Source organism: Primulina eburnea, chromosome 3 (genome assembly GCF_022965805.1).
Source record: "Primulina eburnea isolate SZY01 chromosome 3, ASM2296580v1, whole genome shotgun sequence".
In the NCBI taxonomy this organism is placed as follows: Eukaryota; Viridiplantae; Streptophyta; class Magnoliopsida; order Lamiales; family Gesneriaceae; genus Primulina; species Primulina eburnea.
In genome coordinates, this window is record NC_133103.1 from 44,479,820 (window position 1) to 44,507,458 (window position 27,639).

At 36.1% G+C, this 27,639-nt stretch overlaps 1 protein-coding gene across 2 annotated transcripts; it reads left to right on the forward strand.

The window, feature by feature from the left end:
- Positions 1-1,327: 1,327 nt before the first annotated feature.
- LOC140827603 (protein SABRE-like) lies at positions 1,328-27,539 on the forward strand. Of its 2 annotated transcripts, none has more exons than XM_073190337.1 (23): positions 1,328-1,697; positions 3,085-3,196; positions 3,597-3,857; positions 5,626-5,873; positions 6,268-6,490; positions 7,811-7,981; positions 8,049-8,126; positions 9,371-9,622; positions 10,815-12,914; positions 13,627-15,484; positions 16,269-16,369; positions 17,324-17,680; positions 17,784-17,902; positions 18,710-18,959; positions 19,378-19,602; positions 22,680-22,819; positions 23,406-23,478; positions 24,126-24,227; positions 24,322-24,504; positions 25,442-25,771; positions 25,858-26,025; positions 26,369-26,738; positions 26,949-27,539. In XM_073190337.1, exons 1-23 carry the CDS (start codon positions 1,627-1,629, stop codon positions 27,056-27,058), a joined length of 7,902 nt encoding a protein of 2,633 aa, XP_073046438.1. In that variant the 5' UTR covers positions 1,328-1,626; the 3' UTR covers positions 27,059-27,539. The 2 variants fall into 2 exon arrangements, with proteins under 2 accessions (XP_073046438.1, XP_073046439.1); XM_073190338.1 differs by lacking the exon at positions 1,328-1,697 and adding an exon at positions 1,766-1,771.
- Positions 27,540-27,639: the final 100 nt, after the last annotated feature.

The window sequence follows — 27,639 nt, forward strand, 5'->3', positions numbered from 1 at the left end:
TTGGCTACAGTGGATTGCTAGTCCACTACTTGTAATGTTTAAATAACAATAATTATTAATAATATTTATGTTTCTCATCAAAAAAAAAAAATAATTCTTTCCCGTGATGTCGAGCGCAACAAATTCGAGCTTTGTTAAATTTGACATGGTGGTACTAAAAAAATTACGATGCATTTTATTAGTTAATAAATATTGCAATACAAAGTAACGGATAAACAACAAGTACAAGTATTTGTAAAAATAAGGAAAACACACGAGGAAGATATTCTCCGATAAATACAAGACTCGTGAGTATGATAACCAAAATAATTAAAAATATTCTTGAGAAAACCATCTTCTTTTTTCTTCAAAAAATTTGATGATGAATAATTTTTAGAGAAGAAGAGAAAGTTGGAGTGATTGAATGTGTATGTGAGATCATATTTATATGGCAAAAACTAGCCGTTTTTTACCATTTATGACCGTTGCAAAAAAATAAAGGTATGTATTTGTATAATTTTATGGTAATAATATGGTATATATAATATTAGACATGTTTAAATAATTATGTATATCATATCATAATATTATAATGAGTGTCATAATTTATTTTGTTTAAAAACCTTATAGGCACTTGTCGTATCCCTTACCGGGAGTGTAAGATGTCGTCTTAACATCCTCCCAGGATTTATAACAAGTTTATGAAAAATTTATTTTTATTATTTCTAATAATAACATTATATTGTATATTAAATAAATACACAATAAATAAATAACAGTAAAATAAATATAATTATTTTTGTTACCTTTTTCTTCTGTTTGGAGCTTGGAAAAGTATGTAGGACTTTTAGAGTTTCGTGCTGATAACGTGTTGTGAAAAAGTAAAAATTTATGGTAAAAAATAAAAATCTCAAACTCTCAAAATTTACCAAACTACACACTTTATAATATTTTTCTCTCTACTCAATTGTGATTTTCTTCACAAATGAGAGATCTATTTATAGAGTTTCATTACACATAATCCAAAAAATAAAATACATCATTACCTACATCATCACACACAAATTTCTAATTTTACAACTCTTATTTTCAACATTCAAATATTCAACTATTACTTTTCAATATTCAAATCATTTCAACATATTTCAATATATCTCTTTTTAAAATATAAAAGGCTAAATTTTTAAAATTGATTTTTTTTAAAAAATAAAAAACTAAAAATTTTGAAAATTGAATGTTAATGGGGGTATTTATGGATATTTAATTGCTTCCAAGGGCCAAAGTGCAAATTACAGCTAACCAAGAACCATATATATGCCGGGTCGAAGGAATGCCCGGTTGCCCCACAGTGAGCATCCACATCTCTCCGTTACTATAATTGTCGATTCTCTCTCTCTCTCTCTCTCTCTCTCTCTCTCTTTCTCCTACAAACACTCCTTCACATCTACGACCATTTCTTCCTCACTTTCTGTCTGATCATATTCCAGGATAATGAATGCTCGATTCTTCATCTACCTCTGTAATGGGCTCTACACGGGATTATCTCATTTAGTCGAAAGATTCGTTTTTTAATTTCATTTTACCAAATGCGTGCAGATTGTGGGGAAGATATTGCTGCCGGATCGGAAAAAATTTGATAGAATTATAATGGGGGCTTCCCCGGCCAAGTTCTTGTTTGGATTCCTCATCGTTTCCATCTTACTATGGATTATATTCATGTAATGTCTGTCAGCCGTTTGATTTTATGACTTTTTTAAGTTTTTATTTTTATTCGGAATTCGATTATATTCATGTAATGTCTGTCAGACGTTTGAGTTTATGACTTTTTTTAAGTTTTTATTTTTATTTGGAATTCATGTATGTGGTGTGATGTGCGTGCACTCTTGAGAGTAGTTTTCTTCAAATCATGAGGCGCTCGATATTGCTCTTGCTTGAGTTCTTGATTTGTTAGTAACGATGATCCTTTTCTTTAATTTTGAGGTAGGATTTTGATTACTTATTTTGATCATCATGTCCTTTTGATTCTTATTTATTAACTCATTGGATGGTTAAGATGTTTTATTCTGAATAATGCATCCAAGCGAAGCGTAAATTTATTAAAAAATGGGACATGAAATTTGAAGTTCTTTGGGGGACCGTGTCACTTCCTCCCCGCTGATTCCTTCTCTGGATTATTTTCCGCATTTCTTCTTTAACAATATGTGGTTGTTCGTACTTCAGTGTGGCCCTCGTGGCACATCAAACCTCCTCTCGACTTGAACTTTTAAACTAGTACTGTTTTTATATCGGGCACCAGAATACAAAGTGAACGTCAAATCATCCACATCTTACTACCAAACAGTTGGAAATGATTTGGCAAAATGATGCCTTTTCTATTCTCAAGTTTGATTTCGAAAATAGATGGTGGTGGCATCTTTGTGACACCATGATGCCTGGCGATATATGATCGATGAAGTGCCAAACAACTGAAAAACTTTGAAGTCAGGGCGTATAGATAACTTTTTTTGGGAACAAAATTAAAGACCTAATAACTTATCATTCACAAAAACAGTTGTTAAAAATTGCTCTTGCAAAACATTTAGCTGCAGCTGTTCTTTGAGTTTGCTCTTTTTGGTGGTGAATTGGATAGAAAAACCTGAAGGGTGGCGTAAAATAATGGAAGTTAATTTACATTGAAGGCAAGCTTGCACAACCGAGATGCCTATGTGAATCTTCTTTTGAGTTCATAATAATTTCCACATGAAAGAGACTGATTATATTTGTGTGAGAATTGCATTTTCTTGCTTATCGTTCCATCTCTGCGTAGACATTAATATTGGAGTGGTGCCACAATATATGGTTGCTTACTGTTCTATTTTCCTTCTTGTGTACTGATATCTGCTGTGTTGTACAAAACACGAGTTGTTTATGAGTTTTCTGAGTCTTTGACTTCTTTCTTTCTTTTTGCAGGGGCTAGTTGCTGCTTATTGCACAATTTGAATATAATTAAACTATTCATGCAAATTCTTCATTAATTATTGTGATCCACTACATGATATTCAAGTTTGTATGGCAATGAAGGATTGCTTTACAATCATTTGACTTTGTTGATGCATCTTGTTTCAGGTTTGCTTCCAGGTTGCTGGCATGGGTCCTCAGCCGAGTCATGGGAGCATCAGTTGGATTTCGTGTTGCTGGATGGAAATGTTTGAGAGATGTTGTCGTGAAATTCAACAAGGTATTTCTTTTTTTAATTAGTGTTTCTGACATATCTCTAAATAAAGATTAATTCAATTGTATTATTGAAAGCTGCATTGACTCTTGTAAATGTACGGAATGTTTGTGGACACATGAACTTGGAAAAAATGTTGAGATATGCGAGTAAAACTTTGGAATTTTCCTGGTTATGTGTTGCTCATGTAGTTAAAAATGTTGAGATATGGGAGGAAAACTTTGGAATTTTCCTGTTTGTGTTGCTCACGTAATAACGGTTGTAAATGACGAAACAATGTTTGTTAAATTGGTAATTTTATTGATTTTCTGTTTTGATGAAAGCATTTTTATCAAATGTTCACGCGTACTGCAGCAGTTCATTACTGAAATTTGTTTTGCACGTTCTGACGGGTCTTATGTTACAGGGTGCTATTGAATCCATATCTGTAGGCGAAATCAGGCTAAGTTTGCGGCAGTCTTTGGTTAAGCTAGGAGTTGGTTTTATTTCCAGGGATCCAAAATTGCAGGTGTTAATATGTGATTTAGAAGTTGTAATAAGGTCTTCAAAGAAAAGCACACAGAAATCTAGAATGAAAAAACCTAGAACCTCAGGCAGAGGAAAGTGGATGGTTGTGGCTAACATGGCAAGATTCTTGTCAATTTCAGTGACTGACTTGGGTCTAAAGGTAAAATGAACTTGTTAACATCCATGTTTTTTCTTGGCCTCTCTAGTCCTATATCACTACATTTTCTTGTTCAATTCTCATTCAAAGACATTAGGAAAGTTATTTGCTTTTTCGTCTACATTTATTCATATCTATATATTTGAAATAAGTAAAATAATTGTAATGAAAAGAGGATATATAACCTTTTGGTTGACTGCTGCAAAACTTTCATCCACACATCCATGTCTTTTACATTGGAGGAGGTAGTCGCAATAAATCTGCAAGAACAAGTAACCAAATCAAGCGATCACGAACTTTATTGTTGATAATCTTGTACAAACTATGTAAGAACGCAAAAAAGGGGAAATTCTAGCCCAATAATTACTGAAGGAAATGATAATAAACCTGTAGTTATTTAAGAAAAAAAGAAGTAATGTGTGGTAGCTCCCAAGTAAAAAATAACTGCTGCAACGAACAGTGAAATTTACTTCAGGTCGCTCAGCAATTACACTGTCCTTGCATAACCTCCTACAAAACAGAAGCTTGAATTCACCAAAAGGATTCATTGTACTAAGCCTTTGTTTGAACCTTTCACAAGATAATTAGATACGAAGAAGCACAACAATTTGAAACTCCAAAACTGTTTAATTATAGCAAGAAAATTTCCCCTTGAACATTGTCTCCAATTATACAGAAGCCGTAAAAAGAAAGAAATGAGGACCATCTATTTAGGGTCTGTTTAGTTAGGATGACGTGAATTGTGGTTTGATAGGACTATATAGATAAATAAATTTTTTGATTATTAAAATATTTGAATTGCATGTTGAATAATATTGAATAAATAATAATATGTTTGGTTCAACATGAAACTCAAATATTTTATCATAATATTTATATATCCATATAATCCTATCAAATCACAATTCACATCAACTAACTAAATGGACCCTAGTCAGAGCTTCAACTGTCTTTGACATACCGGCAGATATCTTTGACATACCGGCAGATATCTTGTCCGCTCTTTGTAACTATTATTTTTTATTATCCTAATGTAATATCGTTTCTTATAAAAAAAATATTTGGTTTGATTAATTAATTTGAGATAAGATGACAAAATTACATTTTTATTCTTTTCAATAATTATTAAAAATAAATAAATTAAGATATGAAGGGTAATATAGTATTCATTGATTTGATTGTTTTAAGATAAATAATTAATAATTTGATTGATGTTGGATAAATAATCAATACATAAATTTGCAACCAAACATTTGATGTGATTGAATTATTAAATCTCATATAAGCAACCAAACATAATTTTAGGTTACAAAATTATTATAGACATACAATAGATTTTTTTATTGATTTACTTGAGATCATTTTCATTGGTTATGTGTTTTTGTGTTATTTGAACATTAAAGTCATGATGGATACTACTAATACAAACGAAGAACGAAGGAGAAAGAACATAAGTTTCTGTCGATATATTACAGTTTTCCATAACTTCATATCTCTGTCATTGGGTTGGCACAATAGTAAAATTAGGGTAAATGGATTCAAAGGGAAAAGCTTCCAAATTTTATTACATACTTGGATTTGGATCATGTACAAGTTTATTATCTTTTTTCCTTCTCACAATCAGGATCTCTAGTATTATTATAATATTTAGTGTAGTTCTTGATCTAGTGGATCACTGGTCCACTAATATAATTTGACACTTTATTATCAATAACATATCGTTTCTTATAAAAAAAAAGTTGATATTGAATTCTGTATTTTAAAACCGCAGACATCTAAAGCTTCCTTGGATGTCAAAGAACTGAGAGTAGACATATCTAAAGATGGTGGATCAGAGGGAGGCTTGTTTGTAAAGCTGCATCTTGTTCCCATTAATGTTCACTTAAGTCAATCTCGAGTAACATCTGATCAATCAGTAATCTCCGACGGATCTATCACTACTAACCAGTTTGTTGACAACACCTATCCTCCTTTCAGTTGTGAAGAATTCTCTCTCTTGTGTGAGTTTGGCCATAATAGGTAAGTGTTAGTTCTCCGTTGTTTTCCATTAATTTGCTTTAGTTTTTTTATGAAATGAGATGCATCATAAAAATATTGGTTTTCAAAATTGTTGGATTAGGAATTTATGAAATGGAAAATGGAAATGAATTCGCAGGCTTTTATTTTTATGGAATTTCTACTTCAGAGTAACTGATTTGAAGATATCCTTAATCAGTCTCGCAAGAAGAGTATTATCATTTTTGTTGATTAGAACATAAGGTATTTATTTATTAAGCCATGAATTGGTTGGTTGTTAGTGGGATAAAAAGATTATTACTGGGGTGCTTCTCTTTTGTCCCCAATGATTTCTCTAAATCTCAAATATATAGTGGTTTGTTAAGGTGTTCCATGAGCTTTATTATTGTTGATGCAGGGAAGCAGGTGTAGTTGTTAAGAATTTGGATACCACCTGTGGAGAAGTCCGCATAAATCTGTGTGAGGATCTGCTGTTTAAGGAGAAGGATCAGCCCGACACCTCTCCTCAGCCTTTTCCAGAAGTTTCCCCAGCAAAAGAAGAATCTGTGCATTCAAAAAAACCAAGGGGAACGAATGCATTATCTGCTGTATCCAAGTACAATTCTATATTTCCAGAGAAGGTTGAGTAAATTTTCTGTTCATAGTCTCTCATGTGACATGCGTATCGTTAAGTTGATTGAATGCATTGCTGTGTTTGGAGGACGAAGATATTAGGGCAGCTTTAATCGAGCTATAGTTGTATTTTTAATTGTTAAGTTTATTAGTTTGTCAAAGGATGTTGCATTCTGTAGTGTACATATAGGACAGTTTAAATAAATCAGTCTGTTGTGTGTTTTGAATGAAATTGATAGTTGAAACTTATACTGCGACTTGGTGTATGATCATGGAATCATTTGGATGGAACTTAATCTGAATTTAAAAAATGTCTGAAAAAGAACACAAATCTAAAACATTGCCAGATTATTCTTTCCTCTATTAATTCTGAAATTATGATATGACAAGAATCTGAAGATGAAAAGGATATTCTTTTTTATTATTATTATCAAATAACTACTGCTAGTAATGGGAACCACCGATCTGATTTTGTGCTTTAGAGTGTCATTGTTTGTTTCCGGTATTAATGACTGAATCTCACGAGGAAACACACAAGCTGAAGATGGAGAAGTTTGCTGGAAATATGTACTAATTGAACTGTTAGAAGAGTGTTGAGAGCCATTATACAATATCTGTTTTTGGTGGCTTTGGTCGGTGATTTTACTGTCAAAACCGACGAAGCAAAAGGAATAAAAAATATGTTGGAATATCTATCTGGTTTGATGTTTATACTGACATGAACATTGGTCTAGGATATATATAAAACTTGATGGTTGTGACACGAATCATTTAAGTGGCCAACCGCCAGGAGTATAGAACAGGAACACAAACTATGTTGCATATTTTAAAGGACCGTGGACTCATCCATAGTAGATGCAAGTTACGGGGTTGATTTAGGAATGAAAATATTTGAGACTAAAAGAATTTTTGCCAGATTGCGGATCTTGGATTTTATAAGGCGAACCTCTATTGTGGATGCGGTGGTTTGTTTCGAGAGAGGCAGAAGTTTTGGTCAGTTTTCACGATTGATTATTATTCAGAGTGTGGCCAATAAATGAGATAAAATGCATGGTAACTAGAAAAGGGAGGTTCTATTATGCCAAGTATGAATTTTTGCTTGAATGTTGTCTTCAAAGACCTCGGTTTGTATCCATCAAACCTATGATATTCTGTATGGATTAAAAATTTATAGTTACATTTCCCCTTTATAACAAAAGGACCTAGTGCGCATCTCACAATGTGGTGTTTACAATTGGCTGCTTCTATTTTGTTTGCCTCGTTAAACTGGGTGTTAACATTGGCTATTTTCACTGATTAAATTGATTTATCTGTGATTTTTTTCACAGGTCGGCTTTACCTTGCCAAAACTTGATGTAAAGTTTATTCATCGTGGTTATGGTTTGGTGGTTGAGAATAACATAATGGGAATCCAACTGAAATGCATAACATCTAAATCTGTTGAAGAAGTTGGGGAAAGTGTGAGGCTTGATGTTCAGTTGGAATTCAGTGAGATTTATGTAAGTTCAAAGATTGTGCTTACACTGTTTTTATCCTCTTTTATTAATGTAATTTATCACACTGTAGCTGCTCAGAGAAGTCGGCATCTCGATTGTGGAAGTGCTGAAACTTGATGTTGTTTCCTCAGTTTACATACCCCTTCAGGTATGGTTTTCTCAAGTTTTATTCAGTATAATTATCTTTGTTGGAACAACTGCATCCAAAATGTTAGTCTGTATCTGTTTTAGAAAATCCTCAGAGGTTTAGGGTGACTACCAAGCAACTTATGGATCAAATGGAAATTTTCTTTCATTTCAACTTCTGTTTGAATTAAAAAATGCAACATTTTTAACCTTCACAGTGCACTGACTGATTTCTGTGGGGGGTTATCAAGATTGTTTCATCTGCCTTGCTTTTCCGAACTAATTTAAAACTTATAAAAGATCTGTCTTTTTTCTTATTAACAGGCCATTCTCTGTTTTCCTGCTTGCTTCTGTAAGCCTTTGAGATTAATATTTGTTGCATACTAGAGGAGTGATTTAGAACAAAGTCAGATTAATCGAAACTTTAATAGATGGTTTCTGGTTGTAGAGGATGTTAAGTGGGACAAAACTTGATGCTATTGGAAATTTCTAATGGATTTTAGCTTTGAAGTGCATCAAGAGTATTAACTCGCTAACATCCAGTTTAAAAGTGAGCCCTAATTGACTAATTATTAAAAAGCCCGCATGTGTTTCTTTTTCTTTCTATTTTTGTGTGTCGTATCACCACTAAATGTATTTAAAATTATTCACTCTGTGATTGGGGCTTATCCTTCATTCAAACCAAGACTAACCTTGGAATAATCTCTCTTTTTGTGAGAATTGCAATTTAAGAAGTTCACTTTATGGAAGCCTTAGTTCCAATATTTTGCATGCTGTAGAAATAGAACTGACAGACATCGTAATGCTTCCATAAAGTTGTTGCTCCCGCTCCCTCAAACTTCAACATGCAGGCAAAATTCTGTGCTACCAATTCATCTTAAGTCTAAAATATGCACTTTTCAGCTCCTACTTCTCTACCTTGCTTATCTACTTAAAGAGGGTGTTTCTGCGGATTTACAAAATTTGTTAACGTTTTGACATGAAACAAGCTCTATCCAGTTGGGCTAGCATCTTGACAAGAATAGGACCTGGGTAAAACATCTGTTTGGTTTTGCATGTAATTTCATACTGGAAATTTATGATGTTGACTTTCTCCTTGCTATAAGGCATCACAGACACTCGGCACTTACATTATATATGTAAATGGATCGGTGAAATCATTCAATTAACATCTGCCGGAAGATATAATACTAATTTCAGTTTTTCAAGTCTTTCCTGTTAATTTTAGTCTCATCATTTACTTGCGTGGGATGCTTTCCTTTGCAGCATAACTCTCCCATCAGATCTGAAATTGATGTCAAGCTTGGAGGCACCCAGTGCAACTTAATTTTGAACAGATTAAAGCTATTCATGCGTGTGCGTCCCCCACGAAAGCCTAAAATGGGACTTTTGGAAGAAAATTCTGCTAAAGAAAAATCACAGTCCCCTGAACTGAAAGCTGTCATGTGGACTTGCACTGTTTCAGCCCCAGAGATGACTGTTGTTCTTTACAGTTTGAATGGTTCTCCTCTGTACCATGTAAGAACCTACTGAGAATAAATTACCAGTCTTTCTATCACTTCAAAGAGCTATCTGGTTGTGAACTGTAATTTCAATCAATGGAGGCATGCGGGCATAATGTATTTCTGTTATAATAATAAAAAATCCCTTAATTTAGGAACTTATCGGTCATATATATGGTTCGATCAAACCTAATTTTGGAATTATGGTGCTTTGGGGATCCCTAGCTCCCTGCACATTACATGATTTTGCAGGGCTCAATGCAAGTTATTTTCAAAATCATGATTTTCATTGCTTTTATGCTATGGTTGTTAGGGAATATGTGGCAGGGTCGTGGGGGCTTAGATTGACGAGTTGTATGAGAAGATACCAAAAAAAAGCAGAAAGTAGTGCAAAATTTGTACTAATAAATAGTAGTGTATTAATGTTACTCTAATATTTTTCTTGAAATATCCATAATAAGTTTCGAGAATAAAATAATTTTTGACTAATGGGAAGACAACCAGATAAGCTACTTCATTTATCTATCCTACGTTGTCCTACCTTAAGCCAAAGTCATCTTAAGTGAATAAGACTTGAAATACCTCAGAAGCTAGTTCTGGTACAAGCGCATCTTCCAAATGTTAAGGGCTCCATTCATGTAAATTTTCCTTTTGAGTTTCAGCATATCCCATGGATTGCTTTTTAGTTATGGAGGATTTGTTTGACAGTTATTTTGTTTATATACATAAATTGTGAACTTTTTGTTCTTTTGGTGGATTATGAAAAGTCCTTTATATGTTGTTTTTAATCTCTCTGAATTCTTTCCCATATTTGTATTTCATGGACTCCATGAGGTTTCACAGGCACCAAATATAATTTATGCGGATATGAGAAATCCTATTCAATGAAAAAGTTTTGGTCCTTCGGTTGTCTAAATTATGGTGAGACGTACTTTTTACATGCGGATGTTGATTTCTTAAGATTCCCTTGCTCGTGTACCTTTTACATTGTGGTAAGGCACTATTTTAAAATATTTTTAGCTAGTTACAATAGTTATATATGAAAGACAACAGTTAATTCTGAAAGGCGCCAACAAGTATATTATTTTTAATGATAGTTCATTAGGCCTGCCCTCGTCTTTTATTCCTAAAAGTAGTTGATATGACTCATTTTTCTCTTTAGGATTGCAATGCCATTTACTGAATAATTACCTATTTTGCAACTGCAGGGTTGCTCGCAATCATCACACGTCTTTGCAAACAACATATCCAATACTGGTGCAACTCTACACATGGAACTTGGTGAAATAAATCTACACATGTCTGATGAATATCAAGAATGCTTGAAAGAGAGTTTGTTTGGCGTGGAAACAAACACGGGTTCATTAATGCACATTGCTAAGGTGAGCTTGGACTGGGGCAAGAAAGACATGGATTCCCTTGAAGATGGGTTGAAGTGTATGATGGTTCTTGGAGCCGATGTCACTGGCATGAGTGTCTACTTGACTTTCAGGCGTCTTGAATCACTTATATTAGCTGCTCTATCCTTCAAGGCCTTATTGAAGGATTTAGCTGCTTCGAGTAAGAAACCAGCACAAAGCAAAGAAACAAGGTCTTCCAAGCCATCAAGGAAAGGAATTCAACTGTTGAGACTCAACCTAGAAAGATGCTCTGTAAATATATGTGGAGATGTGGGGTTGGAGGATGCGGTTATTCCAGACCCCAAACGTGTTAATTATGGATCACAAGGTGGTAAGGTTTTAATTACTAACTTGGTAGATGGGTCTCTGCGAACTGCACATGTAATGTCGACTATATCATATGATTGTACAAGGTTGAAGTATTCGCTTTCACTCGATGTTTACCATCTCAGTTTTTGCATGAACAAAGAAAAAAAATCAGTACAGATGGAGCTTCAAAGAGCCAGGTCTATCTATCAGGAATTTCCCAAAGACAACAATCCTGGACCAAAAGTTGTGTTACTTGACATGCAGAATGCGAAGCTTGTTAGGCGATCAGGAGGTCTGAAAGATATCGTTGTTTGCTCTCTCTTCAGTGCCACCGATATATCAATAAGGTGGGAACCTGATGTGCATATTGCATTAGTTGAACTAGGATTGCACTTGAAGTTAATGGTCCACAATTACAAGCTGCAAGAGGAGTGTAACAGGGAAACAATTTCTGTTATGAATGACAATGAACCAAAGAAAGAGACCATTTCGGAATCATCTGACAAACGACTGAACAAAAAAGAATCCATTTTTGCTGTTGATGTGGAGATGCTTAGTGTATCTGCTGAGGTTGGAGATGGGGTTGAAGCCTTGCTTCAGGTGCAGTCCATCTTCTCTGAGAATGCCAAAATAGGTGTGCTTCTTGAGGGACTCTTTCTCCACCTCAATGAAGCCAAAATTTTTAGAACCAGCAGAATGCAAATATCTCGAATCCCTAATGCTTCTGGCAGAGTTCCTGATGCGAAATCTGAAACAGTAACTATCTGGGACTGGGTTATTCAAGCCATTGATGTCCATGTATGCATGCCATTTAGGTTGCAACTGCGAGCCATTGATGATTCTGTGGAGGATATGCTTCGAGCTTTGAAGCTTGTGACTTCTGCTAAAACTAAATGTATGTTTCCAGAGAAGAAAGAGCAGTCAAAACACAAAAAGGGTGGTTTGTCTAGAACCGGGTGCATAAAGTTCAGCATACGTAAATTAACAGCTGAGATTGAGGAGGAACCGATACAGGGTTGGCTTGACGAGCATTATCAACTCCTGAAGAATGAGGCTCGTGAATTAGCTGTTAGGTTAAATTTTCTTGATGAGCGTATTTCTCGGAATGGACAATGCCATGATGTTGTTGAAAAAGACAACTCTTCATTCGAAGGAAAGCTTCATCACAATGGGGAGGAGATAGATCTTCGAGATGCTTCAGCTATTCAGAAATTGCGTGAGGAACTATACAGGATGTCATTCCGGTCATATTACCAGGCATGCCAGAGTCTTGTACAGGGCCAGGGATCTGAGGCATGTAAACATGGCTTTCAATCTGGTTTCAAACCTAGCACTTCCAGAACTTCTCTTTTCTCTGTTTGTGCTACAGAATTAGATGTAAGCTTGACAAAAATTGAAGGTGGTGATGCAGGGATGATTGAAGTTCTGCAGAAGCTTGACCCAGTATGTCGTGCCCATAACATTCCATTTTCAAGACTTTATGGAGGAAACATCCTTTTACATGCAGGCTCTCTTGTAGTTCAGATAAGAAACTACACATGTCCTCTATTTGCTGCAAATTCTGGTCGATGTGAAGGTCGTCTTCTGCTGGCCCAGCAGGTCTGTGTTTTTTGGTGTTTGTCTCTCTTTCATGCTCTTTTATGCCCTGATTTGGCAGTTAAATGATGGATAAATTTCAGCCTTCACCAAGTCCTTTTGTATAAATGTTCAACAAATGTCTCCTAAATCCTACCGTTATTTGTACTTGGTAAAGCTGAGACATACTTCTAGAAACTTTGTGAACAATGCGGAGTCGAATTTGTTAATTCTCGGATATGAAGATACCAAACGGTTTAATTAAAGTATTTTCCATCAACCAGAGAAGCTAAAGTGGGAAATATTATCTTGCATAAATAAAAAGAATATTGGTTCTGGTTGACATGTGTTGCAAATAATTTTTTGGTCTGACGGCTAATTCACACCTATGTCAAAATCATACGCCGGTAGCAAAGGCACTTACATGTTTGACATCTCAGTCGACAACCTGGTACTCTATTTATTATATGCATTTGTAATTCTTGCAGATCCTTCAGTGCAGGACATTCTCTCAATAACTGATTCACGCTGCCTTGTAACTGAAATGTTTGAGTGAACTGATTCACCTTGTCTATGTTAGAAAATTTATTGCCTAGACCTTTTGATAAGTCTTTCAATAGACGAATTTGTTGATTTAAGCCTTACCCCATCTGTTATGCAGTTTATTTTTTACTATCTTGAGACAACAACATGAGCATATATACGACATTCTCAATTATGCCAATTTTGATTGCAGGCGACCTGTTTTCAGCCGCAGATTCACCAAAATGTCTTCATCGGAAAATGGAGGAAAGTGGATATGCTACGTTCAGCTACTGGCACAACTCCTCCAATCAAAACTTATTGTGATTTGCCTATTCATTTTCAGAAAGGAGAAATTTCGTTTGGCACTGGTTTCGAACCATCTTTCGCTGATATTAGCTACGCTTTTACTGTGGCTCTTCGTAGAGCCAATTTAAGCACAAGGAATCCAAATCCAGATGTTCAACCACCTAAGAAGGAAAAAAGTTTACCTTGGTGGGATGAAATGAGAAACTACATTCATGGACACACCGCCTTATATTTCTCTGAGACGAGATGGAACATTCTTGCAACCACTGATCCCTACGAAAACTTAGACAAACTTCATATCATATCAGGCTACATGGAAATTCAACAATCAGATGGTCGTGTTTACTTGTCCTCCAACGATTTCAAGATTTTAGTGAGCAGCTTAGAGAGCTTACTAAAGAATTCCATGTCGAAACATTTTGTTGGATTTTCTGGGCCTTTCCTCCAGGCCCCAATTTTCACAGTTGAAGTGACAATGGAATGGGATTGTGAGTCTGGAAATCCCCTAAATCATTATTTGTTTGCACTTCCTAATGAAGGTAAAGCTCGTGAAAAGGTTTACGATCCCTTCAGATCCACATCTCTTTCTCTCAAATGGAATTTCTCCCTTAGGCCACCTGTTCCTTCCGGTGATCGCCGATCACAATCCTTTTCCATCAATGATCAGGTCATTCAGGACGGAGCTTCAGTTTGTCCATCACAATTAGAAAATAAATCAATTGATTCACCGATTATGAATCTTGGACATCATGATTTGGCATGGTTGATCAAATTTTGGAACCTAAACTACCTTCCTCCCCATAAGTTGCGAACCTTTTCTAGGTGGCCTCGTTATGGGCTCCCTAGGATTCCGAGATCAGGTAATCTGTCGTTGGACAAAGTAATGACAGAATTTATGTTCAGGGTTGATGTCACCCCCACATATGTTAGGCACATGCCGTTACACGACGATGACCCAGCAAAGGGACTAGCATTTAAGATGACAAAGTTGAAATATGAACTCTATTATAGTCGAGGTAAACAAAAATATACCATCGAATGCAGACGGGATCCTCTCGATCTTGTGTATCAGGGTCTTGACCTACACATACCCAAAGTATTTATAAATAAGGAAGATTGCCCAACTGTTGCAAAAGTAATTCAAATGACAAGGAAGCAATCCCTGCCCGCGTCAACGGGCAGAGTTTATGGCGATAAACATAGCTCCTCTAGCAACCACACAGAAAGGCATCTTGATGATGGGTTTTTGTTATCATCTGATTACTTCACAATCCGCCGGCAAGCTCCAAAGGCTGACCCTGCAAGGTTATTAGCATGGCAAGAAGCTGGAAGAAGAAACCTTGAGATGACATATGTGAGATCTGAGTTTGAAAATGGGAGCGAGAGTGATGAGCATACGAGATCTGACCCCAGTGACGATGATGGATATAACATTGTCATTGCTGACAATTGCAGGCGTATTTTTGTTTACGGACTGAAGCTTCTGTGGACTCTTGAAAATAGAGATGCTGTTTGGTCTTGGGTAGGTGGGATATCTAAGGCATTTGAACCTCCAAAACCTTCTCCTTCTCGTCAATATGCTCAAAGAAAATTGCATGAGGAGAACAAGGTCCTTGATAGACCTGAAACACCCAAAGATGATAACCAAAAGTCATCGTCTTCCTATCATGGTTCCGGCTCTTCTCAGTATATCGAGACTTCTAAAGCACTGCCTTCACCATCAGAATCAGCGGCAATGGAAAATCCCTCCTCAAGTTTGAATGGTAAATTCAAAGTTCTCTCTCTCAACACACAAACATATATATTTCCATTATATTTGAGACTTTTGAGTGTATGCATATTTCTATTAATGTTACTATAGTGTGTTTCACTTTTGATTTGGTTTTAATCGTAAATTATAGTTTCAGTCTTGTAGATTGTAATTTTTTTTTATAGGAAACTAAACTTTATTATAATAGTAGAAGTGTTACAATAGAGTGGATGAGTAATCCGCAAAACAAGTTACAGTTGAAATCGAAAAAACACTACCACACTATCGTTATGAACATATAAATTTCCAATCCCTAACTAATTCTGAAATAGCTAAGTTATTAAATTTTGTTAGCTTAGTCATTCAATTCGCAACTTTGAATTTTATCTTCTCCCAGACGTCATCCATGGATTCTGACAAATCTGCAAATATTCTGTTTTTACTTTCCAGCCATATTGACCAAAAAATGCAATGGATTGCCAGATACCAGAAGCTCGTAAATCTTCTCCCGGACATGACCACTTTAAAAATCAGCCTCCCTTTTCGCAAAGTTATTACATGAGTTAGTAATTTTTACATGATGTCACATATTTGAATATATATTTTAATTGAGCCATTAATTGCATTCCTAGACAATATTAGTGTTGTTACTTAGTTAAAGTCTTTCATGCTGTGAATCTATCCTCTATTATGAATTAGCCACATCATGCCTCCTTTATTGAAATCCTCCACAATTGCAAAATATTAGCTACCTTCTTTTCTCCTAGTTAATGTGTATCTTGTGTGCCTGTCTACAGCAAAATATAGCAATCTTGATGACTCCGAGGAAGAGGGGACACGCCATTTCATGGTGAACGTCATTGAGCCGCAATTCAATCTTCACTCAGAAGAATCTAATGTGAGTTACTATATGCTACTAAAGTGTATGGGACAACTTTGGGGAACTTATCTTCAAAACCTTGGGGAACTTATCTTCAAAACCTCCTACTATAGATCTCATGGTGCCTCATTTACCAAAAAAAAAAATTTGGTATTCTGTGATTACATGGTCCATGGGTTTGTATATTTGTTAGAAATGATATTTGAACTGAAGGAAGGATTTTAGCAAGTTTCTTGGCTTTCTGGTACTGATGTACAGTGACAATAATCCTTTGAAGAGAGTAAAGATGGAGCAAATACGAATACCACTGATCTTATCCCCTAATCTCTCAAGCAATGCATGTCACATTTTTTCATCCAACGACAATTAATATTTAATGATGAGCTGGCGAATCTTACTTGAGAATCCTAATCTTGTTATTTTAGATAATTGCTACAAAACCTATGGCCTTTGGCTATTCATTATATTACTTATTGATACATCATGTACACTTGACTGTCAAATGCCATAAATATTAACTAAGACTTCTTCAACATCAAATTAAGCTACGTATTTCCTTCTAAATGTGCTTATTTTCACTGCCATATATGTAACGTCTTGTATCATACATGAAATTGAAGTGTTCAAGCTTGTTCAAGGCCACCTTCGTGCCTGTAATTGTAATATTCGATTTCACTCTGATTGGGATGGAAATAGTATATATCAACAGGGGAATCTAATATACAACACACCTGATTTGTGGTCTTTAAATGATAAAGTCTTGGTTTAACCACTGATTAGCAAGACGGGCCTACAATTTTTAATAAAGGGCTTGATCTATATCAACTTGCTCCACTAATGGAGGGTCACAAATGAAAATAAAGTAGAAATCAACAGAAAAGGGAAAAATCATGTAGATGGATGATTGCAATATTAGTAATAAATTCTTATAATTTTTTGTCATGACTAACGCAGTAAATCATTGTTTGACAGGGTAGATTCTTGCTTGCAGCTGTAAGTGGCCGTGTTTTAGCTCGGTCATTTCATTCAATCCTTGCTGTTGGTTATGAGATGATCGAACAAGCACTTGGGGGAGAAAAGTTACACCTACCTGAATCTCAGCCTGAAATGACATGGAATCGCATGGAATTCTCTGTTATGTTGGAGCATGTGCAGGCTCATGTAGCCCCAACTGATGTGGATCCAGGTGCTGGGCTGCAGTGGCTTCCTAAAATTCGTCGGAGTTCACCCAAAGTGAAGCGCACTGGAGCTTTGCTTGAAAGGGTTTTTATGCCCTGTGACATGTACTTTCGCTACACACGGCATAAAGGAGGAACTGCTGATTTGAAAGTAAAGATCTAAGTTTCATGGGATAAAAGTTACTAATGGCTGAAAGAAAGTTAAATATGCTAAATATAAATGATGAAGTTCTGACATTTACTTTGTATTGCAGGTAAAGCCTTTGAAAGAGCTGTCCTTCAATTCTCATAATATTACGGCTACAATGACATCCAGGCAATTTCAAGTCATGCTTGATGTGTTGACCAATCTTCTGTTTGCTCGGCTTCCTAAGTAAGAATTCCACAATCTACTATTTGATTTTTTTACGTGATATTCTGCCAATGTAGTACATGTGAATGCCTTTACATGGGGTTTTGTCATTTCAATTATGCCAATGCCAAATTTGATGCAATGATTATGTAAGGGCATATGTTTTGGCACTAGTTCTCCTCTAGATCTTATAGTATGGAGACTACTCATATAATATATGGTCGAATCATGAAACTTTTAAAGTTTGAGGCATTAAATGATATGGGTGGCCAAAATTTTCTTTTTATGTGCACTTAGATACTTCTATCACTTGAGAACTTTTGCTGGTAATTCTAATTGATTCCATCAAATATGGATAAAATATTTATTTAACCCGTTCTAGATTTGAATGAGGTGGTTATCTGTCACATATAGTAACTTGCTGGATAGGGTTCTTTTTATATGACTGATATTATTGGATTACCTATTTTGAATTTTTTTTTCACCAACCTATTTTGAAAGTTGTGTGTTTGTGTGCACGCGTGTGTTGAAACTTGAAATTAATCATTAATGTAGAATTATGAGTTGATGACTCAAATTGAGGTTGATAAGTGAAGTCTTGATGTATATTAAGCTGTCTATGGTAGATTGTGTTCCGAATTTAAACTTGGAAATAACCTTTTCGAATAGTACTAAGTTTGTCCTTTTAGGTATAATTTCATACTAAGCAGAAACTTTGTAGTCTATGTAGTATTAACAGTGCACTTAGATTTGACAGTATTTAGGTTTGTAGCAATTTGTGGTTAATTTCTTGTTCATGGACTTCAAGTGACGAGGTTAATTATTCAGGCCTCGAAAAAGCAATCTGTCATATCCTGTTGATGACGACGAAGATGTTGAAGAGGAGGCAGATGAAGTGGTACCTGATGGTGTTGAAGAGGTAGAACTGGCTAAAGTAAATCTTGAACAGAAAGAGAGAATCCAGAAGTTGATTATTGACGATATGCGGAAATTGTCTCTCCGGCTTGACAATTCTGGGGATCCATACCCTGAAATTGAAATGGATCGATGTATGATAACTGGTGGAAGATCCACATTAGTAAGACTTTTAACACGTCAAAGTGCTTTTATATTTGCGATAGTTCTCTTTGGGATAGTGTCCTTTTTGGTGTGCTAGCATATGCTTTGTTACAGCATACTTTCTTTCTGTGTTGTGTGCTTCATGAGTTTTCACTTGCATTGAAACTGCGATCTACAAATATTGCAAGGATACAGTCGATGTTTGATTTTGCTGATTATAAACAAAGGGCAATCTTTCTTGGAAATATTATGAATATGAGAATCTAAGTATTCAAAGTCAAAAAATTTAGTCCTGAAAATTGTGTTAATACTTTTTCGACTTGAAATTTTAATTAAAAAAATATAGGCACCTACGACTAGCTCTTTGCTTTTCTGCGTACCTCCATATGCCTGCTTCAATGTGATGGAGTTTATTACTTAATGGGGGTCATTCTCAGGTGCAAAGACTGAGAAAAGAGCTCTTGAATGCACAAAAGGCTAGGAAGGCTGCATCAGCTTCGCTAAGAATAGCTTTGCAGAAAGCTGCACAGTTACGATTAATGGAAAAGGAGAGGAATAAAAGCCCATCTTATGCTATGCGAATTTCTTTGCAAATTAATAAAGTTGTTTGGGGCATGCTTGTTGATGGAAAATCTTTTGCGGAAGCAGAGCTAAATGATATGGTGAGTCTATGTTAGTATAAAGATATTGCGTGGTGCTTGCTTGAATGTCGGTTATAGTGTCTTTTGTGTTCAACTTCAATTAAAGAGCTGGAATTGAAATTATTCTTAATGGTCAGCTTATGTGAATACCAGCAGAAATGCGCATTTGTTTTATATTAACCATCTTCTGTATATATTTTTGGTTTCTTCATGGCTTATAATTTGTGGAGTCCTGCTATCTGCCATATTTCTGCAAAGCAATCAATAAATTACCATCTGCTGACATCAATATTCACTTAATATTCTTAAGCACTGCTTGGCTTATGGGATGGATAATAAAGGATTTATGCTGTGTGGATAATATATTGATCTCCAATTATTGTAGAACTCAAGCCAAAGGAGGGATGAAACAATCATCCTCCCTACAACACCCACTCCCGACTCCTGTGCCTCAACTTGAGGGATTCTCCCCCCCATCTCCTCCCTTCTGAATTTATCTCCCTCCTTACCCGGCTCAAACCCACCCACCAGTGGCTGCCCTCCCCCACCTAGTAGTCCTCTAGACAACCCCAGAACAGAAAAAAATGATGGGAAGATAGAATTTAGGTGGAATGAATGTTTAAGAATTGAAGTTTGGAAGCAAGAAAGTACCTTTCCCACTAGAATTTAGGTGGAATGAATGTTTAAGAATTGAGGTTTGGAAGCAAGAAAGTACCTCTCCCACTGTAGATGTCTCATATTCCTGTGGAAGTAGCCTGCTTGTATCTGCTTCTATGCGAAAGAGCTGGTGTTGATGCAAACAACCTCTTCATATCTTCCACGATCTCCTCATTAGGTTCTGGAAAACCTGATTTAACAGACTTGGGACTATCTGACACATAACATTCAGACCCTTCCTCCGACAATCTTCTTCTAAATCATTTAGAATTCTGTCTTCCAAATTATCCAAGCCTACATCCCCCAACACTTGATTCTCCAGAATCACTGGATCTTCTTTTTCTAAAATTCATCCATTGATCCAACCTTGTCATTTTTGTTTAGATATTTCCTTCGACAGTAGGTCTTCTCGAATTTATGCACCGTCTTCCCTTTCCCCTCCTTTAGTCTACTGCCTTCGGCCCCCTCTGAATCTTGCAAATTCATAGATTGAATAGACAATCTTCCAAATTCGGTAGCCCCTTTTGGAATGATCCTTTTAAAAATCTTGATTTGTTTCCCTCCTAATAATGGTGCCGACACAAAAACATTACTTGCTGAACGATGATCTTCCTCCTTCAACCTGTCATGCTTGTTTATCTCATTCACACTGTACCCATTTGCTTCCACACTGTCGTGTTGATGTGATTTTTGCTCTTGACCTGTGCCAATCTTCATTTCTGCTCACCATTTTCTTTTTTACAAACATTCGAGTTCCCCCATCCAGCCCTCATCCTCGACCCATTAATCACCACTTGTGCATAAGACCGTCGTTTGGAAAACTCATAAGCTGCAATGTCAACGGAATCCACCACTAGTCGAGTATCTTTAATGCATGCCTTAATGGGATTTGCATCACACCATTAATGTATCCACCTTCAGGCCCTCTCACTTTACTCTTAGCTGCCAATAAATCCTTTAGCCTTGCAGTGTCATTGCTTATATCCAACAAGCCACCACAATGGTTCCCAATACTCTTGAACGTATTTGTCGTCCACAAGTTCCAAGGGATTCCATAAATCCTGAACCAACTATTACAGCATTCAAAGTCGATCTCCTTCCTATTCATTTCTGGGTTCCATTTCTCAAAAGACAGAGTAACCTTCCTTTCAAGAAAACATCTCTTCAAATTCAAGTAATACGTAGCTTCTTCATTATTGTTCGGCCACCACATTGCGTTATTAGCTTGGAATGGAAAATTTTCAATCCCCCTCTTGACTGCTTTACCAAGAACAGACCGAACCAGCTCCCACAGAGTATAAACCCGTCCCGGTAATAACAGGTGCTTCATTCCAATTCTTGTCCTCACGATGACTACTACTGTTCTTAGCTATAAACTTCCCTGGCATTTGAATCCTCTGTGCTTGGTTTTCTTTCTGAACTGCATGATTTACTTGCCCTCTATCTATACCGTGCTTCATCGACATCTGTTTCTTTCCTTCACAAGAAATCGGACAGACATTTTGCTAAATGTTTCCAGCCACACAGGTTGTGTCCACTTGGCAAAATGATGTGCTGTTTTCCTAAATGTCAACATGCCCAAGTAGCATCTTCCTGGCTATGGAAAACCTCTTGTCAGATTCATTTTGTTCACTATTTTTTGTTTTATTAACATGTCTATGCTCACTTTGCTTATGAGTATGATTATATTTCTCCAAATGATGAAAGATTAAAAAAAGTGTATGTGGGTTATTGTTTATGAGTGGTAAAAAGTGGTGCTTTGCTGCTCTATGGACTAAAACATATAAGTTCCACTGTTACCACTAATTATTATCTTTGGTAAATTGGTAAGTATTAGACTTTTACAATTGGTACCGGAAACGATATCATGTGTTCAATTCCCATTAAGTGGAAGTTGGTGCAACATTTGGAAAGAATTGTAATGGAGCAACAATTGGCCCTATCAAGAAAGTAAATGTAATGTGGCATTTGGGATGTCATGTGATTAAAAAAAATTTGAGTTGTATAGCTACCAATACCTATAGTTTTTGTTAAAGCTGGAAGTGTTGGCTCCTAAACCATTATATATAACAAGTACCTCACCTTGAACAAAATAAAATCATCTTAAAATTCCAACTTAATCATATCTCTAGTGCTGGTACGGTGGTACCCATAACCCACCCAATTTTTTTATCAAATACTGATAATTCCCTAATTCAATAGTTCTCTGGTAACCACTTGTTGATCTTCACATCTTTAAATTTAAGGTCTTCCAAGTTGGCTTTTCTATGTTATCTTCCCAATTTTTTGCTCTTTCCATATAGTCAATGAATACATGGTAGCTAACCAGTTGTGTTTGACTCCTAATATTTTGTTGTATAAAATACTTACATTAGATCTTATAAGGACTGTTCATTATCCTTGTAACAGAGATCCTATTTGAAAAAAATCTCTTGCTGCAGATCTATGATTTTGACCGGGATTACAAGGATGTCGGTGTTGCGAAGTTTACAACAAAGTACTTTGTTGTAAGAAATTGTCTTCCCAATGCAAAGTCTGACATGCTTCTATCTGCGTGGAATCCTCCTTCTGAATGGGGAAAGTATGCATTTCTGTTATATGAATCTCTTCACGGGTCATTTCCTTGCTGGTTTACTTTTCTTGTTGCTTTCTTACATACCATCCCTTGTTCCAACGTATGATTTTATGATTGGCGTATGGTTTAATTTTATGAAAGAAATTCTTTTGTGTCCTTAAAATCACTCCGGGTTTATTGAATCCCTGTCTTACTGAAATATCAGCTAACTCTGATGTGCAGCAGTTTGTGATAATATACATGATGAAATTTTTGGATTGGCATTCTTGCATAAAATATACAACCAGAACTGTTCCTTCCTGTTTGAACTAATGCAGAGTCACTCTCCGTTTATTCCTAGTCGATATCCCTTGAAATATATCTTCTCTTTTTGTGAAAGGACATTGTCGCCCCACTTTTGTATGTATAAGAAAAAAAGAAAACTAAAATACTGCTTACAGTGTATGCTCACGATTGTGATATGGCATGGCATTTTATATTTATCAATTTCATGGGATTCAGTAAGGCATTCAAAAGGCTCGAAAAGTTTGATGGATGTTCCTCTTGAATAAATCAAAAGTTTGAGATGCTGCTTATGTCATCTTGAATGCAGACAAGTGATGCTTCGTGTGGATGCAAAGCAAGGATCTTCCAAGGATGGAAACGCACCTCTTGAATTATTCCAGGTCAGCAGAGTAATGAATTCTTATATATAGAAAAATATCATCTTATTTTACTGGTGTGTAATATCGCCAAAACCGGACCCCTCCATGCATGACATCAGCTAAACTGCTAGTCTCAGTTCCGTGGCCCGTTATGTAGGCCATCCCTACTGGAAAGTCATGGGTGTATTACTTGTGCTGTAGTGAAGTTTTACTCGTAGCCCAAGTATTTAAGAAATGATTCGCATAAATTTTCTTGGGAGTATTTCTTCATTAAAGAGAAGTGTCCTACAAGTGAAACTGGTCTAAGTATTGCATCAACGAAAACTGGTCTTCTTCGGTAACTTGTGAGGGTTTGTATCTGACAACAGACGATGGTAGTGAGTTGAAGTAGCTTATCGATGCTACAGAAGAGAATAAACTTGGAATTGACTAAGATGGACTGCTGAATCCGTCCTTTCTGTGGAATGGATGGTAGTAGTGTCTGTCAGTTGCATGGTGAAAGAGTATGACACTTTCTTAAAAATTTGGCAGCTTAAGTTTGATGTATGTGAATAGTGGAATCACTTTTGACTTTTAAAGTTCTACTTGGTAAATGAAACATAGTTTGAAATGTGGTCGAGAATAGTTTTCTTTTTTCGTGCATAACAAGATTCTGTCTCCCTGTATAGGTGGATATTTACCCTTTAAAGATACATTTGACTGAGACATGTTACAAATTGATGTGGCAATATTTCTTTCCTGAAGAAGAACAAGACTCCCAACGGCGACAGGTTGGTATAACTATGTTTTTGAAGCTTTCAGTCAGATAATTACCTTAAAGATAAACGAAAAATTAATATCTCCATATTTCTATGTGATGTATAGGAAGTATGGATGGTTTCAACAACAGCTGGTGCAAGGCGCATAAAAAAAGGGTCCACAGTTCAAGAGGCATCTTCATCTAGCACCCATTTAACAAAAGATGTTGATGTTACCAAATCAAGCACATCTACCCTCTCTGCAGTATCTTTAACTATCCAATCTGGCATTCATGATGATGCTCTGCAAGTGAGTATCTTAAAGTTGCAATAATCTTGAATATGTTTATTATTTAGTGAAATAATTTTATTGAAAAAAAAAATTGATCATGAAATATATAACGTGAATCTTACTCCTAAAAAAAACAATGGCCTTACCTTAAAGAACATAGAGAGGGAAAGATCACAAAGCTTCCTGATCACCTTTCAAGATTAGACTCAGGAAAATTATCCGTCCCTGTAAATTTCTCGAGGTTTGTCAGCAAATTTACGAAGTAGTCAGCTGGAGAAAACCTACAAATAATGCCTTCATCAGCTTCATTAGTAACTTGTTAATAATCTGTTGGTGCTGTTTTCAGTTTTACCCAAGTATCTTAAATGTCCCAATTTTAATGGTGGATAAGTTTTGTTTGTGCCTGTTTCAATATTTTCAACTTACATAATTATTGCATGATATTGACAAGATGAACATGATTATATACGCAAGAATCGCAGAGGCCTGAGCTATAATAATGAGTACTTTTAGAGTAGAACAAGAGGGAAGAATCCAACAGCCTCTCAGCCACCTATAATAGATGAAGTTGATCAAGTTCAGATCCTGACAAAGCCCCGAATCTCCTTATTTATAGTAAGATGCTATGGGCTCATATTATCTCATCCATTTAGTTTACTAGTGACTAGTGATAGAGATGGAGAATTTTCACGGTCCAACTACGCAAGTTAGATTGAAATCCCAACACCTCAACTATCCATGTCACGACCAATGAGGAGTATCACTTAATTATGCAAATTGTTGAAATGGGAAACATAAAAAACACGATATAGCCAATGACTTGTAGACAGGTGGATCCATCTGTTGGCACTCCAAGTAACAAATGCAAATTGTCCACAGTGTTGGCTTATTTGAATGTCAACATAAAGACAGTGCAGATTATCTGAGTGTTCCTTGCAATGTATGTTATGTTTAGGTATCAAAGCTTCAGAATCTAAAAGCAAACAATGTCGGTGATTCAACCCCTGAATTAAGAAGAACGTCATCCTTCGATAAAACTTGGGAAGAAAATGTGGCAGAATCTGTTGCTGATGAATTGGTGTTACAATTGCACACTTCAACAAAAAGTGGGCCTCTTGCTATTCTTGACCAGCATGATGAGCCCATAAAAAATAAATTGAAGGAGATCAAAGTAGTCAAACCTGGTCGGTCCTCTCATGAGGAGAAAAAGGTGGCGAAAATGCAAGATGAGAAAAGGTCCAGACCCCGAAAACTGAGGGAGTTTCACAATATCAAGATTAGTCAGGTTGGTTCTCTGTAAGATTGATGTCCCTTGTTCGTTTTCTTTTTATTAGGCTCTTTGTATCTTACTCAAGCATCACCATGGAGTAGGTTGAGCTGCTAGTTACATATGAAGGATCAAGATTCGCGGTAAGCGACTTAAGGTTGCTGATGGACACATTCCATCGTGTTGAATTTACTGGAACTTGGAGGCGGTTGTTCTCTCGTGTTAAGAAGCATATTATTTGGGGAGTTCTAAAATCTGTCACGGGCATGCAGGTAATATTGTGTGTACTTTATCTGCTATCTCTCGTACAAACACATATACCCCATGTACAAGCATGGTATGGATCCTTGCAAAAGTCGGAAATGGTGTAACTTATACTGCGAATGTTTTTCCATCCACCAGAAAATACACAACCCCATTCAAATGTGTAAAGCTGCCCACACAAGCATGATATATATTGGCTATAACTGATTGAAAGCATTGGTTATACGCTGCTTGGGCAGAAAAGATGAATGATCTAGTTTTTCATCACCCAGGGACTGTCTTAAATTATTTGCATGCCATGTAAGGTTTTACCTCAGCGAGATTTCATGCTGGTACTGTTGTCATTCACAGGGGAAAAAGTTTAAAGATAAAGCGCAAGCCACTGGTGTTACTGTTACAGAAAATGATCTCAATCTCAGTGATAGCGATGGAGGTTTAGCTGAAAAATCTGATAAGTATCCAATATCCTGGCCAAAACGTACTGGTGATGGGGCAGGCGATGGTTTTGTTACCTCTGTGAGGGGCCTTTTCAATTCTCAGCGTCGCAAGGCCAAGGCTTTTGTTTTACGGACTATGAGGGGTGAAGCAGAGAGTGAGCTCCATGTGGATTGGAGTGAAAGTGATGCAGAGTTCTCTCCATTTGCCAGACAGCTAACTATAACCAAAGCTAAAAGGTTAATTAGACGGCACACTAAGAAGTTCCGTTCTAGGGGACAGAAAGGTTAGTGCACCTCACTCTCTTTAGACTTCGTCGTATCGTATCAGTTATATATCTTAGTTTTGTAGGCAAATAAAATCCAGTGGTAGTGTCTAAACATGTAATTATTCGGGGTTTAGCTCAATTCTTTTAATTACAATATCTCAATTCAACAATACTCTATTTTTGTCTTTTGTTTGATGAAAAACAAGCTAACTGTTGTTTCTATGTCAGGTTTATTGTTGCAGTCAAAAGAATCACTTTCCACGTCTCCTAAGGAGACCACACCCTACGAAAGTGATTCTTCGAGTGGATCCTCTCCTTATCAGGATTTCCACGAGTAGAATTTGAAGATATCATCAAACAAGTGCATTTCTTTTCAGGGTAGATTCGTCACACGAGTTTCAAATGGTCTTCTCTTGCATTTTCTCTGTAGCTGGATAAACCAGATGTGGCTTGTCTGAGCCGTTACCGATAGGATTCAATATGCTGTAGAGCATGGGGATTAACTATCTTCAAGGTTTGGTATGGACAAAATGGAGGTATATGGTGATTATGTTAGCATTTGAAGTTGACCACTCTTAATTTCTGTATGAGAGTTGTGTTGACTGCTCATCTCCATGTGTTCTTTTCTCCAACTCGTAAAGAATAAATTTTGTATCGTAGTTAGAGGCTGAAAGATTGATAAGTTATACTATCATATTTGGGTGACAAATTCAACCGAAGAACCATTTTTTTAATCTGCATCCATATTTATATGTTGGATCTTTGGTGAAACATTTTGTATTTATATTTTTCTTAAAATAGTATTTATATTTTTCTGTTTTTCGTTATTGACATGCAACCTGCATCTTGCATCAGAAAGATGATAATTGTTACTGTATATAAGGATTCATGATGATGTATTAAATTTATAAAGATTATT